Source organism: Cylas formicarius, unplaced genomic scaffold (genome assembly GCF_029955315.1).
Source record: "Cylas formicarius isolate icCylForm1 unplaced genomic scaffold, icCylForm1.1 PGA_scaffold_9__14_contigs__length_23061073, whole genome shotgun sequence".
NCBI classification, from domain to species: Eukaryota; Metazoa; Arthropoda; class Insecta; order Coleoptera; family Brentidae; genus Cylas; species Cylas formicarius.
This window is the reverse complement of record NW_026844365.1, coordinates 17,622,693-17,641,419: the sequence shown is the minus strand read 5'-3', so window position 1 is coordinate 17,641,419 and position 18,727 is coordinate 17,622,693. Positions and strand designations below refer to the sequence as shown.

The window sequence follows — 18,727 nt, the reverse complement described above, 5'->3', positions numbered from 1 at the left end:
GCGATCAATACATGCAATTACTTGCCCTGTATCCTTTGGTGAGATTTCGAAACTGAGTACAATATAAAACGGCTTTACAAGAAAAAGACTCATGCAATTCAGTTATAAATGATGTACAAAAGCTGCCCCAGTGTTGATCCCTGTGGAACACCAGCCTCGATGGTTTTGGCAAATAAAACATTGTGACCAATTTAACGTTTTGAACTTCGATGTCTTAGGTAATCTTCTCAAAGAAGTTTCTGAAAATCAATTTCATACGGCAACCAGGTAAGCTCATTGAGTTCAAACGTAAACTAACCAAAATAAGGTGTGTGGGATTGGTGCCTTCGGCATCTCTAATCTGCCACATATAAAAGACATCCGCTACAAACATAAACTTCGTTATGTCAAATACTTGTTCCTTATGAAAAAAATAGTAAAAATAGACTTATCATCTATTGAACATGTATTGCAAATGATAGACGGCTGAGTCGGCTGTCACATCACATACTGTATGTCTAAGGTCTACGTCACGAGGAAAGATTATTCTGGCAGAACTAGCTGATATCGATTATGTATTTAGGAGAGTGCCTCGAAGAGTTACAGGATGTCAAAACGTACGGGGAGATGCAAATCATTATTAAAATTGAAGAATTTCTTGCAATAAATTTGTGTGAAAATATCATCAATTGAAATTCATATTCGTCTCAACACAGTATATAATTATGGAAAATGAAAAAGAAAACAGCTCGATATTTTTGGTAATAAGATTGTTACTATTATTATTATTATTAAACAGGAGAAATTTGTATTAATATTAGAGGTAAGCTCCTATAATATTGTTTCTATTTTCGTTAGAATGAGCGAAAGATCTTTCCCATACCATACTTGTCTTAGGAGCGGCCTGACTAGTGCCTGTTCCCAGACATGGGCTATAAAAATAAATGTCATTATTTTAAATGCATCTTTAATGAGAAAAAAAAAGCAAAAATTCCATTTTTTTTATTCGCCATAGGAGATCTAGCTGCCGTTCTAGGACGGTGAAATTACTTTTTAGCAATTTCTCCTAGGGCATAAAAAGTGGAAATACAGTTCAAACTAACTTAGCTAACGTTGTCAGAAGTCGCTAAGTTTGCTGATCAACTTGTTATACTACTCCGAATGTTGTTTGAAACATTCTGTTTTTGCTGATACTTGGTTCAACGTAACCAGGTGTACCAGTATGTGGAAACGCCTGCCCTCTATAAATATCTCACAATAGTGCAATTAAGCGCAACTTGGAATTAGTATATGGCCTATTAATCATGTGTGGTAAATGCTAGACAGAAGACTAAGTCGGTTGCCACATCTCATACTTTATGTACAATGTCTGCGTGATGAGGATAGATTCCTCCTGCGTCGCTTTTTGTTGAGTTGAACTAGCTAACCTTTTGCCAATCATCCTGTTGGCTTCTTCAGAGCTTGATTGAAACTGGCTCGTATTTTACTCTGTACTTGCTTTTATATTGTTTGAGGGGCGTGGTGATCAATGTATCATCGCACCAACTTTCGGAAACGGAAAAATATTTGTCCTTGCTCTCCGCATTATTCCAAAATCATTTCAAATGTCGATCCTTATCCTTAAAAAAGCCCCCTAAATCTAACATTGCAAAGCCTAAACGCATTGCCCTAAAATCTCTAAAATCTAATCCCGACATCGTAATCCTAAAAGCAGATAAAGGAAATGCTACGGTAGTCATGAACACAAATGAATATCAGGAAAAGATTCAAGATATTCTTACAGACGGATCATATCGTCAACTTAAAAAAGACCGTACGTCATCTATGGAACGCATCCTTATATCTATCATTAGGGCTTCTTCTCTATTAGACTCCATCAAAAATCTGGCACCCCACATGGCTCTGTAATTCCTCGTCTCTACGGACTTCCAAAGATTCACAAATCAGGATTAGGTCCAAGGGCTATTGTCAGCACCATTGGTTATCTAACATTCTCATTCTCACAATCACTTCAGATATATTAAAATCCGACAATCTGAAACCACACCTTTTCACCTTAATTGAAAAATACCTGTCTGGAACATATTTTTCTTATAACGGTCAAATTTTTGAACAAACGTCGGGAACAGCTATACGTTCTCCACTATCACCAGTCATCGCGAATATATTTATGGAAGCCTTTGAGAGACAAGCCTTTCATCTAAAACCAAAATTATGGAAACGCTACGTCGATGATACTTTTGTTATTTGGCCCCATGGTCAGGATCCTTAGTTCTTAGACATTTAAACTCTATACACCCTAACATACCTTTTACCATTGAAATAGAAGCTAATAACAACCTCCCATTTTTAGATATTCTTATCAATAGAAAATCAGACCAAAAATTGGGTCATTGTGTTTATATAGAAAATCTACGGACACAAACCGATACCCATCACCATCCGGCCCAAAAATCATCATTTATCAACTCTCTTGTTTACACAGCCGTAAAACTATCTCAGCCTGAGTCATTGAGCCCAGAATTAAAACACCTTACCTCTGCTCTTCGCTCTAATAATTTCCACATTAAAGATATTAAGCATTCTATCACAAAATACACTTCACCGCAACTTTCCAATAGCAATGAAACAGAAAGCAATACCACACTTGTCACTGTTGTCCTTCCTTATATTCAAAGCATCACTGACCACATATTAAAAGTTCTAAAGAAACATAACGTCAAAACCAGATTTACCACTTATCCAAAAATCTCTCAACATATTCGATCCGTCAAAGACAAAATTCCATTTGAGATGCCAGGAGTTTACAGCATTCCATGCATATGCGGCAAAGAATACATTGGAGAGACCGGACGAAAAATATGAACTCTGCTCAAAGAACATAAAAGAGCCTTAAGACTAAGACAAATAAACTCATTAGCAGTTGTCGAACACAATCACGAAACCGGTCATAAAATTTTATTCTATAAAACTAAAATTCTTGCATGTAATCAATTCTTCTACCAACGAAAAATCTGGGAGTCTATAGAAATCTATAAGCAATTTAACAATCTTGACCGCGACTCAGGTCTCCACCTGTCACTAATATGGGAATCAGTCATTCGAAACGGTGTGGTATGATTTTAGGTTCGCACCCCTCAAACAATATAAAAGGTAAGGGTCAAAACTTACGGGGAGGAGCAACTTATTATTAAATTTTTAGGAATTCCTTTCAACAAATTTCTATGAAAATATCAATTGGAACTCACATTCTTCTCAACACAGTATTATATTACGAAAAATGAAAAAAAAACACTTCGATATTATTGTTGATAAGATTATTAATATTATTATTATTAAATACGAGAAATTTGTAACCAGTACTAAGACAGAATTATGGAGGATATGGCTCATTTTCCCTTAACCTGAAGTGTACTATTTTCTTATAATATTAAAGTTGTCCCATAAAATAAAAAAAAGGACACGTCCAGAACATTAAATATTATTCTATTCGGTATATCTATCACCGTCAGTTCCAGTTGCCCGTTCGCTAGTTCAAATGGTGGAAAAATTAAAACCCCAGGAATCTATTAACGCAAGACAATTGGAGCATCTGGACCAGTAGTGATATCAAAGGTCGCGGGTAAATTGAATCCATCTAAAAATAAATCACAACGACTAACCTAGACCGCTATCGCGGTGAGTCGGAATCGATTACCTTTTTGTGAATATTCATCGGGTCGTTTAATTAATTACGAGGGTTTAAAAACTTATAGTGTTGCTCGGAAATCGATTCTATATACTGTGTGATATAGAAATTGCAACCTAAAGTTTAAATATATGAGATTTAAGTTTTGATATTCTGCAACCCTTCATGATAGTTAGGTTCTCAAAGGATAACTTCACCTCATGATCACACACACATCCAGCATTAGAATTGGCAATCCACTCTGTCTTCTTCTTATGCCCCATACATTTTCAATAGGCGCTACGTGTGGTGAACTTCTGTGACATACTTATCTATAGTTGCATGTAGTCTGTCAGTGTCTAGCATAGACAAAAACGTGACTAATATTTGATATGATTTGATTTTAGCTGGACCGTTCTTGATCCAATAACAAACGTAGCTTTTTTACTAAAGATATAGTCGTCGGCGAAGAATGTCAAAAATTTCCAGGACGCCATACATAATCTTCGCACTAATTTGATATCTTGCGCCACATTAACATTTCAAAAATCTTGTTTTCTTGTCATCGAAATAAATAACCAAGGTTTCAGAATAGAACTAAGGATAGGAAATGCTAGTGTATTGTCACGGCATATAGACTTCTTCTTTCGGATTTTACATTGAAAGGTCTGATAGGACGTTATGAAGAGATCGCCAAGGCCATGCGAATCACCTCCACCAATCTCTCTGCTATTATAATTATGGAGCTAGCCTCGAATAAGGTGAAGTAATTTTTAAAAACAATTGACTTCTCATAGATATTGCGTATTTCGTTTCAAATTTTCAAATATATTGATGCCACAAATACCCATCGATAACTATTTGGGAATCTTCGAAAAATTTTTCTGACGCAAGATCTATTAGTGAAAATATTTGTAGTAATTTTGGGTGTTGAAAATAAATTATGACTCTCAGCCTGTAATTAATTCCAAATAGGCTTAAAAACTTCTTTGTCCCTGTTTTTAATTACCACTTGTTTAGAATTTTGTCTTTTGCCATCAAACCCTTACTAATGGATTCTTCTACATACAATATCACTCACAGCTGCAAACTTTACTTAAAGGAGGTCAAAAATGGAGATGGCAGTTAAGTTATTAAGCAGAAACAATCTTCAAGAGTAAACCTCGAATGTCTTTTATCTAGGTGACAAATCATTCCAAGAAAGGAAAGCATCTGATATATCCAACTACAGGCCTGTTTCGATAATATCACCTTTTGCGAGAGCTTTCGAGATGTCGCTGCATGATAGTATTTTCAACCAAATGAAACACTTGGTAATCCACAAACAACATCGTTTCTTTAAAGGTGGAAGCACCATCAGTAATGTGGCTTGCTTTACAGAATTCGCTGCTAAGGCTTTGGACGAAGGGAGGCGGGTGGCTGTGCTGTTCACAGACTATTGAAAAGCCTTTGACAGGGGGGCCACACTGTACTGCTCTCTAAACTGAGGATGCCTGGATTTTGGGATGACTTTATGGCATTCATAAAGTCATATCTGCATAACAGAATACAGTATGTGAAGCTCCGCTGTCACTGATCGCATAGGTTCATGGCTAGTAGCGGCGTTCCCCAAGGTAGCAATTTAGCGCATTGATATTGTTGCTTTTCATCAATGATATAGTAGCCAATATTGATAGTCAAATTTTGCTCTTTGCTGAAATTGTTTAGAATAGTTGATAGTGTGGTCGATTGTGTGTCTCAGCAGAATGATTTGGAGATTATAACCTACCCTTGAATACACATAAACCATACCATCTGGATCACATATTATTAAGAAACGGTGACAATTTCGGAAGAAATGGGTGTAATGTTTGACACAAAACTCTCAGAAATCATGTCGATAAAACCTTTGAAAGTGCACTCAAAATGCTGGGATTCATAGTGAGAAACTCTAGAGATTTTGCAAGGGAACATACCTTAAAACTGTTATACTATATGTGCGCTCGAAACTATAGTACGGTTCAACTATGTGGCAACCAATATTTGGCAAGTACATCACTCAAATTGAAAACGTAACAGAGGAAGTTTCTGAAATTTCTTCACTTTCATATAAATGGTTTCTACCCGGCGAGAGGACTACTACAGAGTCACTAATGTTTAAGGTTCCCTGTTGAATCGTAGGAGGTACCCTTCATTTCAATTTTTATATAAACTTTGCAATTCATTAGTGGCATTGTCCTGAGTTGCTGAACCAGCATGTTCCTTCAAGGACTATAACGGTGTCACCTGTATTTCACCTATTAACGCCGAGAACCAATTTTTTGATTAAAGGTGTTCTCTATCAGTTGATGAAATTATTTAATGACTTCTGTAATGACATTGACGTTTTTTGTCTCAGTCGCTCACAGTTACCACATTAATTAAGTGTAAATTTGAAATATTGTAATGGATTGTATGTTTCACTATTACTTTGCTGGAGTGTATATAGTTGACTACTTGTTATAATTATAGTTATAGTTCTCAAGATAAAATTGTCTTCTATATGGATGTCAATCTGTTAGAGAATAGTAATATTAATAATTATTAATTTTAATGCAATATAATCGCTAATTTTTACGTCCACGTAAGTTTTATACGTGTAGGTTTATTAGTCAATTTCTGGTTATTACTGCTAGATGGTTAAGCATTGAAGAATTATTTGATTGCAGTAATTCAGGAAAATGGAGAGTAAAGCTATAAACTTACCCCGCGATTCCTCCAGATTCCATGTGGTTAGCCAACGTGACGTCGTCGCTCCATACATCGAACTGCCACTTACGAAGACCAAGGACGCCACAGAGAACATTTCCGGTATGAATCCCTATCCTCATGTCGACGTTGAAGCCTGTAGCCTCCCTCACAAATCTATAAAAAAAATCGTACGTGAGTTTCGTTTCTCTTAGACGTTTTCAATAGCAGTTCGAAATATTTTTGAAAGCAAAAATTCATTTAGAGATCTAAGACTAGACTAGCAAATCCCGAAAATAATTAACTTAATTACTAATATTTTAATAACGATTCTATCGATTTGGAAGGAATATTTGCAGTTTCGTAAAGTATTTCTATTAGATACAGTATGTTTAATTATTACGTTTTCTATTTTTCAACTTCAAAGCTAAGAAGTTTTAAAAAAGCTGACATTAGAAAATAACCAATCACCACTAACTGAGGCAAAATAAATATTTCGAGATACGAATTTTACAGATTTTGCAGATTTGAATCCGGTATAACAAAAAATGTAACACTTTTCTATGTATCCAATGTATCTCAAAAAATAACATATCATATCACCCTGTACATTTTGAGCGTATTTAAAAATGCTCGACATCGATCTGTTTGGTATGAGAGATTACAACACAACTGAAACATATTAGTTGTCACTGGACTGTAAAGTGGATCGCATTTCTCTTTATTGATTACCCACCTTTTTTGTCCCTTCCTCCTAACAGTTGAAGCGACAGTAATTTAATTTTTGGGTGGAAATACACCCGAATACAGCTATTATATTGATTAAATGACAAAAAACATGAGAGAGCACTCGAGATAGAAAGTGCTTGATGGACCCAATATTTCAGAACATTTATCTAAGAATAAACAATAATCTATTAAGACTAATTAAAGCTCAGATATCACAAATTTGTAGGTAGTTCTATTATTCTTGAATTCTTATATTTTTCGCTGTCCCCTAAAGAATGTCTTTAGAATTTGGAATTGCAGTTACGGACTTGTTAGTAATGTTTGTTTGGTTTTGTCCGTTATGGCATAAAATATTCATTTTTTAAAGCATATTTCAATGTTATTATTTATATTCTGCTTCTTTATTTCACAAATGCAATACTTTATACATCAACGTTTTTCCCAAAAATTGATAAATTATTAATGATGATTGTTAAATTCCCCAAATTGCAGCAACATTGTTAGTTTTTTTTTTACTCCCGTCTCTAAAATACCTAATTACATACCGATCTAGCATGCGGGAAGCGTCACTTTACCATGTCAGTTTCGTTTCCCACGAATCCCAGCCACTTCGGGCATTTCCGGGATTTTACCGCACGGGTTTGGGAGCAATCGGATGTTTTTGGAGGTATGGCCCACGCCTTGAAGTTTCACGTTTGTCAATTCTGAAGGTAATGTGAAAATGTACACAAAAACCAGCTTTCGTAGAAAAAGTATAGTATGAAACACGTTCGGTAAACTTTTTTTACTACTTCCGTATGTAAAATACCTAATTACACACCGATCTAGTGTTCGGGAAGTGTCACTTTACCACGCCAGTTTTGTTTCCCACGAATCCGAGCCACTTCGGACATTTCCGGGATTTTACCGCACGGATTTGGGATCAATCGGATGTTTTCGGAGATATTTCCCATGCTTTGAATTTTGACGTTTGTCAGTTCTGACAGTCATGTCAGTGAATGTACTTGTGTTTTGCGAAAATGTACGCAAAAACTAACGGTCGTAGAAAAAGTATAGTATGCAACACGTTCGTAAACTTTTTAACTCACTCGTTTATTAAATACTCGCTCCGCTCGTGTCAATCAAACTCGTGAGTCAAATGCCGTTTACCGCACTTGTTGCATAATATACTATTGTCTACTCCCGTATGTAAAATACCTAATTACACACCGATCTAGCTTTCGGGAAGTGTCACTTTACCACGCCAGTTTTGTTTCCCACAAATCCGAGCCACTTCGGACATTTCCGAGATTTTACCGCACGGGTTTGGGATCAATCGGATGTTTTCGGAGATATTTCTCATGCTTTGAATTTTGAAGTTTGCTTATTTTGACGGTCATGTCAGTGAAAGTCCGCTGGGCTCCGCTCGTATCAAATAAACTCATAAGTTACGTCATCTATGGAACGCAAGCTTAAATATATTTCTGAGGCTACATCTCTATCAGAATCCTTGGAAAAATCTGTCACTCCTTATGAGTCTAAAACTCTTCGTCTCTACGGACTTTTTAAGATTCACAAATCAGGTTACACCTTTGACCTATTGTCATCGTCATTTGTTCTCCAACATATTTTCTAGTAAAATATTTAGCTGCTATATTAAAACCCTTTGGGGGAAAACTAACCAAAACTTCGTACAAGATGCTTGTTTGGAAGATATTTTTCTTGTACCCGTTAAATTTATGAACAAACGTCGGAAACAGTTAGGGGTTCTCCATTAACACGAACATATTTATGTAAGCCTTTGAGAAAAATTGTTCTACTAAAGAAAAATCCGAGAGTCCATAGAAATCAATAGAAATTAAACAATTTTAACGGCGACTCAGGTCTTTAGACAATATTCATGACGCTCCTTTAGGTCGTCCCCACTCAACAATAATAGGCAGGTACAGAGTAGAATGCGAACCAGTTTCACTTGAGCTCTGTTACAGCCAACGAGATGATTGGCGAAACGTCGCCAAGTTTGATTTATAAACAACCGACGCAGGAAGAATCCAGAATATTTTTAAATTTGTAGATATTTTTGAAGATTTATAAAAATATACAAATATGCAAAATATCCAATTCTTCGTTAGCAATATGTAACTTAAATTGTTTATTATTGGTATTTATCGCCAACTATCAAATTACGCATTTCATTTTAGCGAGGAATCATCATCATTTGCGTATTTCTGAATAAAATTCCACGCTATTATATATTTCTGAGAAGGAAAAAAACAGAAAAATTTTGCAGTCTATACATACAGGTCTACAACACAAAAATAGTAAATATGAAACAAATAGTATCTAGAGCAGTGCGTTTTATGGAAAGAAAATACTGAGTGAGTGTTATTTTACTTTTTCAATAAGTTGAAGGAGTTAAACATTCAACAAAGTCTAAAAAGAATATTAAAACGTTGTTAACGAATCTTAAGTTTTATGTAAAAGTAGGACACTCAAATGTAAATCAAATTTTACCCTATACATGTTAAGCGAAATAGTAGAGCGGAATTTCTGAATTATTTACATCTCGACGACTAATTGAATACTCTGTAAACAGACAAAGCAGCTTTCATCGTCCGTACAATAAAAAAAAACTGCACAATTTTCTGTATAACAAAATTAAATTGTTATTAGAATCCGTATAAAGGCTAAAAATTTTGCATTCCCTTGTTTCGTATTTGCGTTTCGCTAAACAAACAATTATGTTCCGACTTAATTGAAAACATGTTGCGTTTTGCTCAAACGAAACGCCCAAAAATATGAGTGACAGAGCGTAGAAAACAAATGTAGTTTAAAATAGAACTTTTAATAAACAAACTGCAAATTCGGCGAAGGTATTTCGGACCCAAAATTGGTAATTTGATGAAAATCCGATGCACGCACTACAAATTAACATACGGCTTCGTTATTTGTAGCCGTGTTTGTGCTATCAGTCAATATTCTGTCGGACATGCAAAATTCTAATACGCTCTGGCGAACATTGATAAATGGCCGTTGCACAAATGTGTTAGCAATTTTTTCGATACGAGGCAATGTGGCGGTGCGCTTATTAAATCACCGGTTACTCTATTTCGCAAAAGCTCTATTCATAGACGACTAATTGGTTAGAACCGATGACCTTACAACCAAATGTGGACCAGACAGATCGTAATACTTACTAAAAACCACAATTTAACAGGCTCTTTTGGGACTAAACAAAATCAATCTCTTATTTGGTCAACGTTTCGGCAAATATATTGCCTTCTTCAATAGTGTTCGTAAAGTTCGCCCACAATATTCCGTGTTTACGACATATGTCACTTTGGTCAATTTTTATTTAAGGTCTAACCGCATGCCATGGCTGCAGTGAGAGATCCATTCCTACTTTAAAATGTTTATTACAAATATAAATGAAGGAGTAAATTTATGTATAAAACTATATTGAAATATTTATAAAAATAGTTATCCTACATCAACATATCGTCACTGGACTCGTCACTCACATTAATAATTAATTCTGTCTATAGTCGACTTCTGTAAATATTTTCTTCTTCGATGATATATATTTGTACACATTTTTTCAAAAGAAGCAGAAAATTTTTTCCATTTGACTTCTGATTAATTCTATTGCCCAGAATTCAATTTCTTCGAGGTGTTGTTTTTTTTTTAAACTAGGTTTCAGCTGCCCCCATATCAGTTCTATCGGATTAAAATTGCAGTGGAAGACGGACAACTTTGAATTGCCGCTTCATGGCCGACTTGTCCACATTATACTTCATATCAAACGTCCTCGTCTTAAGGACTTCCAATAACTGCTCCTGTGTAAAGGAGTTTTCAAAATACATAATATCATTTTCAAGCAAAAAATTTTGAATGATGATGAATTTGGTAATTTTTCCGCTTGTGCCGAATGGTAGCGGCGTTGTCCATCACGACTGTTTGGAGGAATATTGGGAAGCCATTTCTAACAAAATCATTTTTCAAAGATGTCTGCTGTCATGTTTTCGTAGCAGTCAACTTTTCCTTTTTTGACATCTTTTGCAGATAGCAACAAAGCGTTATCTAATCAACCAGCTTCAGCGCCTGCATATAATATGATAATTCCATCCAGTAAATCGTTTTTTAACGATATCGTGGCTATCGAACCAGGTGTCATCTATATCTAAATCATCAAAATATATGATGATGACGTTTTTAGCACGAATTAATTAGATTTCTCTCAAATGTCACATACTGTGGCATACGACGTTTTAATCATCTTGGAAGTTAAGTTTATGGCTTCACTTCACGCAGATGTCAATATCAGAAACAAAAACACATTTAAAATTCTAATTTTGGCAGTAACCAGCAAATGGGTCTTAGATCCATTTGAATCTCAACTTCTTCGTCGCTGGACATCGCATTAAATTGTAGAGCAGTTTAAACTTGCTAATGTGTTTTTAATATAGGCAATAAATCTATCCAATGAGCAAATTCAAGTTAAAATCGAACTACCTCAAGTAGGGACTGTTTTCAGAAGATTTATAAAAAGCACACTAATATGAATTAATATAACAGTTTAATCCAAGAAAAATTCCCTATTCTTAAAATACATCAGTACGCACGGCACGGTTCGTATAGGCTCAAACTCATTCCGAAGTCAAAACCAAAAAAGGTTGTAAAAACAGTATATGATTGGGCGAACTTTAACTGGACGAATTTTCATTAACACATTTATATAAAATGAAAATGTTAATATGAAAACCAAAGAATTATATATGTACTTGTAAGCCCAAAATTTGCTATTAAACCAATGTCGATTCTCACCGACCCATAAAGTTAGCTAAGTTAGCTACAATTTCGGGTACCACATGCACCACACATGCACATCAAAAAATCGAGCACGGAATATCTCTCCTAATTTCTCAATATAGTAATTATAGCTAAGGGTAAGTCGTAGGGGACCGCCATTGGTACAGACATAATCTGCGTAAAAAAAAATGTTCTCTGTTACTGGACATTTTTGACTATAACTTCCTCACGGTACGAGCAAGACGGTCTAAATTTTTCTACCTTCTAACAGTCCACGGGATGCACAAGATTTCTGAAAATGGTCAGATGTCGAACCTCCGCCGCCATCTTTTTTTTTCGATTTCCCATTGGTTTTCGGACATTGCTATGAAATACGATAAAAGTCCGAAATTTGAAGCCACCGACTTCAAATCAATTCTCGAAAACCGTTAATGAAATTGAAATATTTCTTTAACGTAAAGATCTACGAGACCGGGTGCTATAAACCTTTAATCTTCATAAATTTCCAAAAAAGTACAGGTTATGCCTGCTATTCGAAAAAAAAGGAAAATTGGGGTCCCCTTATAATGGTAATTGACCATAACTAGAACTCTGGGTTTAAGTTGTCAGTTTTTGTTTGCATGATCGTATAAACATCTGAAACATTTTTATTTAAGGTTATCACATATTACACAGGGTGTTCGTGATCTTCTGTGCTATATTCAAATTTGCAGCTGTCGACTTCAAATTTGGCAGAGAAGTACTAATCTAAACTGTCAAAACTGGACGCAATCAAATTTCGCCAGGATGATTTAATTTTTTTTTGGGTTATTTTGGTTTCCAGACATTTCTTTTTTCTTAAAACTGTTAACTCGATAGTAAAATTTTTTTAACCAGGAGACACAGAAGGTCTAGTACTATAAATTTGGTTCCAAACATTTTTTCGATTATATACAGGGTTTCCCATTATTTACAAAAATTTGAAAGACTGTGAAAATTGTTCTTTTCCAAAGTAAATTATTAGTCATAAACCAAAAGTCTTCAAATAGTTGGTTTAAACAATACTATAGGCCGCATCAAGAGCTACATTTTTGTATTTACGGTTTTAGTCACATACGCTGCTCGAGATATTTGGAAAAATCTATATGAAACGACGCGATGACGTCATTGACAATTAACGGAGTACTACATTGTTTTAGAAAAAAATATTTTCTTGAAAACCATTTACTCTATTGGAAAAAATCATTACCAATTTTTAAGATATCAGGGGTTGGACCTGTCTAATCCTCGCAATAAATCACGATCGATTTTTATTTATTTTGGTATTATGTGTTTTACAACGTTGCAGTTTATTTATAGTTGAAAAATATTCCACGAGAAGAGAACATCGTCAGATTTAAGTGAAATAGGAATGTTTGCATCTCGTTCTTCTGGGAACTATCCCTAGTTACATAAATTGAAACAATAGCAAACAGTTTGATCACCGAATCGTAAATGATCTGGACCTTTAACAAAAAACAACGCCGACTCGTTCCAGGACCCGTTTTAGTTAAGCAATATTCAGATATCTTCGTAGCAGGGACTCTTGCGTGCAAATAATTTATAATGTAACGGAGCCGGGAGCTCTTGGGAATATTAAAAGCAGATCCGTCATAAAAATCGCCGAAAAAGCGGAAGCTTCAAATACGATAACGTAAAGAATTTCCAAGGCCTCAAGAGAAAATCGGACCTGGAAAATAAAATAAAACCATCCTAAAAAAAGTAATAAACAGATAAAATCAATTACACAGCGTCATCAAAAAAAGTTAGGTTGGAAAAACATGAACAAAGACATGCTTCTTGAATTGTAGAAAACTGAAAAAGAAACTTTTTCCAATAAAATTTTTGGATGTTTTCAAGGGAAACCTAATTATCCATGATTTTTTAACATTTGATTGTCAATTGATTTGTCAACTAATCCCAGGATCAACATTTACCAAAATTCATTAAGAATAATTGTTTTCATGTGATGCGGAATTTTGTGGTGAGTTTGTATATAATTTTAGACCTACACAAAATGCATTACAAAAAGACTCAGTGGTGGGAAAAATAATGCCAGCCCGAAAAGAAGCGAGCCACGAAAAAAATTTGAAAATAATAAGTCAACTTGTATATGCGAAAAAAATAGAGAAATTGCAAAAAATTACATTGCCCCCGTTAATGAATATGTCAGCTCGATTTGTTAATCGACACTTGCTTTACCTATAATTTTTATTGCACGTTGATAAAACAATCCCCCAAATACACTAGCGACGACTTTTACTTATTTTTTTTATCAACTCTCATATTTAATTTATTTTAAACATTTTGTAAATTAGATTCACAAAACGTCAGCAATACAAAACTCAACCAGGCGATCACCGGACTCGGTTAGTAATGAAAGCCGCCAGTTCACGAGCACAAAGGAAATCTTAACTCACCTAATGGCCTCGATCATTTGCAGGCCCATGTTAACGCAGTTATAGGCGTGGTTCGGACGTGATATAGGAAGTCCCGATACGCAGTAGTAGCAGTCTCCCAGGATCTTTATTCTCATGCACTGATTATCCTGCGAACAGAAGGAAGTATTACGGATAAGTATCAATAACATTTAGATAATACATATCTAACTAACTATTATATTTCTAACAAAACGAGTATATACAATAATGGCATTATACAATAATATTAGTTATCAACAGTAACAGAAGTCTTGAGCATACCTTCCCACGTCACTTATTTATGATTCAAATTAATACATAGAAATATTCACCTTACCCAACTCTACCCTAAACTATCTACATTTACTGTAAGAACTTAGTATGAACATATTCTTAAAGAATTCTATTTGTGAATTTTAATAAAGGAAATTAACCAAAACGGTTGATATAAAAAACATCCTTTAAAAACATTGCATCCTTCTCAAAGCATCCCGAAGATATTCAGGACGGACATTGTGAAGCAAACCTACAACAATTAAACAGTACTTCTTTTGAAGTTGGATGTTTGCGTTTTCACCACGAAGGTTGTACAGGGTGGCCCCTACCTTATCTCGAAACCTACGGGGTTGCAAAAAAAAATTGAATTCAAAAATTGTTTCTATTAAAAATACTTCTTTTTTTTTTTAGTTTACTAACCGTCACTTTTTTATATACAGGATGGTAAAACAAAGTTACATTTTTTTAAATAGAACACTCTACATTTTATTGCATTTTCAAACTTCAAAGCGATCATCTTCAGAATTCGGGTTATGTTTGTTGGGTTGTTTATTAATTTTTTATTTTTTTCCATTTATTATTTTTTCGAAAATAATGCTTTCCTTTAGGCAAAGGTCAAATTTAAAATATTTTCTTGCTACGTTTCGCAAAATGATACTTTCCCCAATTTCCTTAAATTGACGGTAAACCATATCTTCAATTTTTTTAAATATACTGAAAGTTTTCGAACAAACCCTGTATTTTGATGCAAAAGGTAAGCTTAACTATTATTATCCGCCATTAACCGGATCCACGCTTAATAAAAATAGTTTAAAGCGAGAGGAAATTGCTTCGTGAAAGTCCATGGAAGCTTTCAAAGATTAAGAAAATAATTGCTTCAGGGAAAAGAGTTCAGAGAGATTGCTAGCTCAAATTGCTCGAATTGTTCGTATATTAAAGACCTTTTAAAATGTTATAAATATTACATGCAAAAATCGTCTTTTACTTATTTATTGAATTTTATTGATGCTCTTCTATAAAAAAGAACTTTTTTAACTAACGCTTTTTGGTGAAATGGCAAAATTTTTGTCTATCAAGAAAAGATTTGTAACAAATTCATATCAGATTTTTTCCCAAGTTGAAATAAAAAAAAAATACTTGCGACATCTACAACAGTTTGTGTGATTATTACCTTTTAGCATGGTGTCAGATGTGGGGTTTGGTTAATTATACCAGTGATGGTGATATATTTGAGAATTTGAGAAACATAAATTTCTGCAATTTCCAGTATTTATTTCACTGGATTACGAAAATGTTTACCTACAATAGTTTGTAATGATTAGCCTATTATCCTTTGGTGTCAGATGTGGGGCACAAATAATTTGACCAGTACCAACAGTACCTTTTACGTTGTAACTAAATTGTGATAATTGAAGTTTTGTAAGAAAGAAGTTTGATTCTTGAGAACAATATAGCAAAATTGCTTTACATAGTCAGTCCCAGAAATCGAAAATCAAACTTAAGGAGAAGGAAGAAAAGGAAATGCCAATAACCGATTTTAGTGTTTATATTGTAGTTTTGAAATCTCCCTTAACTTTTTAGTTTACGCGACAGAAAATTTTTAATATTGAAATTGAAATATTCAGAGATGTTCAGTATAATTAAGAAAATGACTTCAAATCAGGAAGCAAAAACTACAAACATCAGAATAAATAAAGAAAATCTATTTTCACATTTTTTTATATTTGGGAAAACATTGTAAGTTGAAAAATAATCTGATTTGCCAGAAGCATTATCCAATGCTTAAAAACCTATTTAAAAAGTTTTTCTGAAAGTAGCTTCTTCTTTAGGTGCCTATTCATTCCGAATATTGGCGATCAATCTAGCTGTAACGACGTTGTTCACAGCTGCTCTGAATAATTGGTTGTATTTTTTGAGAACCGTGTTCTTAAGTTTTCTAGCCATGATATTTTACTTCTTCCTGGTAATCGTTTACCATAGACTTAGGTCGTATCTACTTTCGTTCCTCATAATATGCCCAAGGTATTTCTTCTATTGATGGTGTCCATTATTCTAAATGAGGTTGCGTTCATTCCAGTACTTTTTTGTTGCTCTGTTGTCCATCCATGAAGCTCTTAACATTCAAAAGTCACATTTCGAAGGCCTCCACTTTTTTCCAGTTGTCTTGGTTAATGTCCATGGCTCCATCAAAGAAAAGTCGATGTTGAAAGTGTAACCTTTAAACAATTTAGCCATTTGATAGAAGGAGCTTCTTGCTTTGCTATTCTAATTCTAATCTCCTGTGAGTGACTCCAATACTCATTAATTATGGTTCCCAGGTAGGTGAACTGCAAAACCCTTTGTGTTGTTTAGTTAAGGTAGTACCTTGCACCTATTTCTTCATTAATTACCATGAATTTATTTGGTTTTACTATTGTTGATTTCTAAGCCACACTGACGACTGCTGCCTGTTATTTTATTGATTATTTCTTGTAAGCTGCTCAAGCTATCGCTAAATATCACAGTATCATCTGCGTATTTAAAGTTGTTCAATCGTTCCCCGTTGAGAAGTATTCCTATGTCGGTATTCTCAACGGCTTCACTGAAGGTTTCTTCTGAGTGCAGATTGAAAATGAGTGGCGAACAAATTTACTCCCGCCTAACTCCGCGAAATATGTTGGTTGGGTCGGTTTGCTCCCTCATACTGATCTTTATATGGGCTGAGTCATTTCCATAAATGCTCTTGATAATTCTCAGGTCCATGCTCGAGTTTCTCAAAACCTTTATTTTGTCGCAGACTTTTTGATTGTCACCAAAATAACCCGAAATATAACAATTCTGAATATTATAAATTCTGAGACGAGCCATTCTTTTGGGGTGTTCCCAATGTTGTAGATATTATTGGCTATACTAGATAGGAATATTACCGATTCGTCATCAACAGGTTTAAAAATTTCTGAATGCATTTCATCTGGCCCCGGTGTTAACTTTTCCAAGTCCTTTTGATGTCTTCTCTATCTACGATCAGTTATCCTTCATCAGTTAGCAGCCTTTACACAGTTTCCTTATTGAGCCTTCCTGTAACTCCTCTCTCTAATTATAAAATCCTGAAAAACTGTTTTTAAAAACCGACGGGAGCGCAGCTGAGCCAAATGGCTATTCTTGAGTCGGGAGTAAGAAATGATAAATTAAAATATTTTAGCTACTAAATGTGAGTTAAAATATTTCATCGCAGTTTTAATTCCTTTTGTTAACTGATAGCATTTCATCTTTTTTTGAGGGTTTGTTATTTTATAAACTTGTTTTGATTAATAAATAACCCACAAATAAATAAATTTTAATTTAAAATATGGAAACAAAGCCCTCTGTTTCGATACATTCTATATAATCTAATTAAATATTATTTAGTAATAAATAATGCCGTCTGTTCAACACCGGCCTACAAAACAAATACGGAAAAATATACAACAAAGTTTTATTTTCATAAATCGATAGGTTCATATTTTGCGTGCCATGTGGCCCGATAATGCCCTTACCAATCGCGTATCATGAGAACTAAATCGTCACGCAACGCACAGACCTACTATTATTTCCATTCATACCAAATGAAAATCCACAGTCACCTGAAATCACTTTTATTTATTCTCGCTTCTGAGTTCTTTTTGTTGAATTCATTATTTACAGGCAGACCTGAATAACCATAAACCCTATTTAAGCAATTTGCTCTACACGCTTCTCCAAAATAATAAAAAACGTGTGGAGTCACTTCCAAAGTTTCCTGTTCTTTAGGCACAGTATTTTGACGTTTGCCAGTTCTGATGGTCACGTCACATGTTGCTCAGTGAATGTGTTCGTGTTGTTTTGCGAAAAGTATTGTGTGCAACATCTTGATACGCTTTTTGGTGACTTGTTTAGTAAACTAGTTACATTATACAGACTGATCTACATCACCAAACTAGTAGATTACGACGGTGAAAACTGAAAAACAATTGAATGTAGAGTTTAGGAAACAATGGAGAAAATTTTGGAACACCCTGTATATCTTTTACTTATTTGTTAATCACCAACAGAACAAAAGAGGTCTTTCTAATGCGCGAATTGGCTTTAATATTGTTCTACCATCTATCTAGTGTATTTTTTCTCTTATTGCAGCCTTCATAACATA

At 34.5% G+C, this 18,727-nt stretch overlaps 1 protein-coding gene across 4 annotated transcripts in view; it reads right to left on the bottom strand.

The window, feature by feature from the left end:
* LOC132707383 (adenylate cyclase type 2-like) overlaps nucleotides 1–18,727 on the bottom strand; it is a 359,565-nt gene that overhangs the window by 114,019 nt on the left and 226,819 nt on the right. For all 4 annotated transcript variants that reach the window (XM_060679222.1, XM_060679223.1, XM_060679220.1 and 1 more), the window contains exons 6-7: nucleotides 14,308–14,435; nucleotides 6,371–6,529 (exon numbers count right to left, since the gene is read on the bottom strand). In XM_060679222.1, the coding sequence (XP_060535205.1) occupies nucleotides 6,371–6,529; nucleotides 14,308–14,435 (287 nt within the window). The remainder of the gene's footprint in view (nucleotides 1–6,370; nucleotides 6,530–14,307; nucleotides 14,436–18,727) is intronic.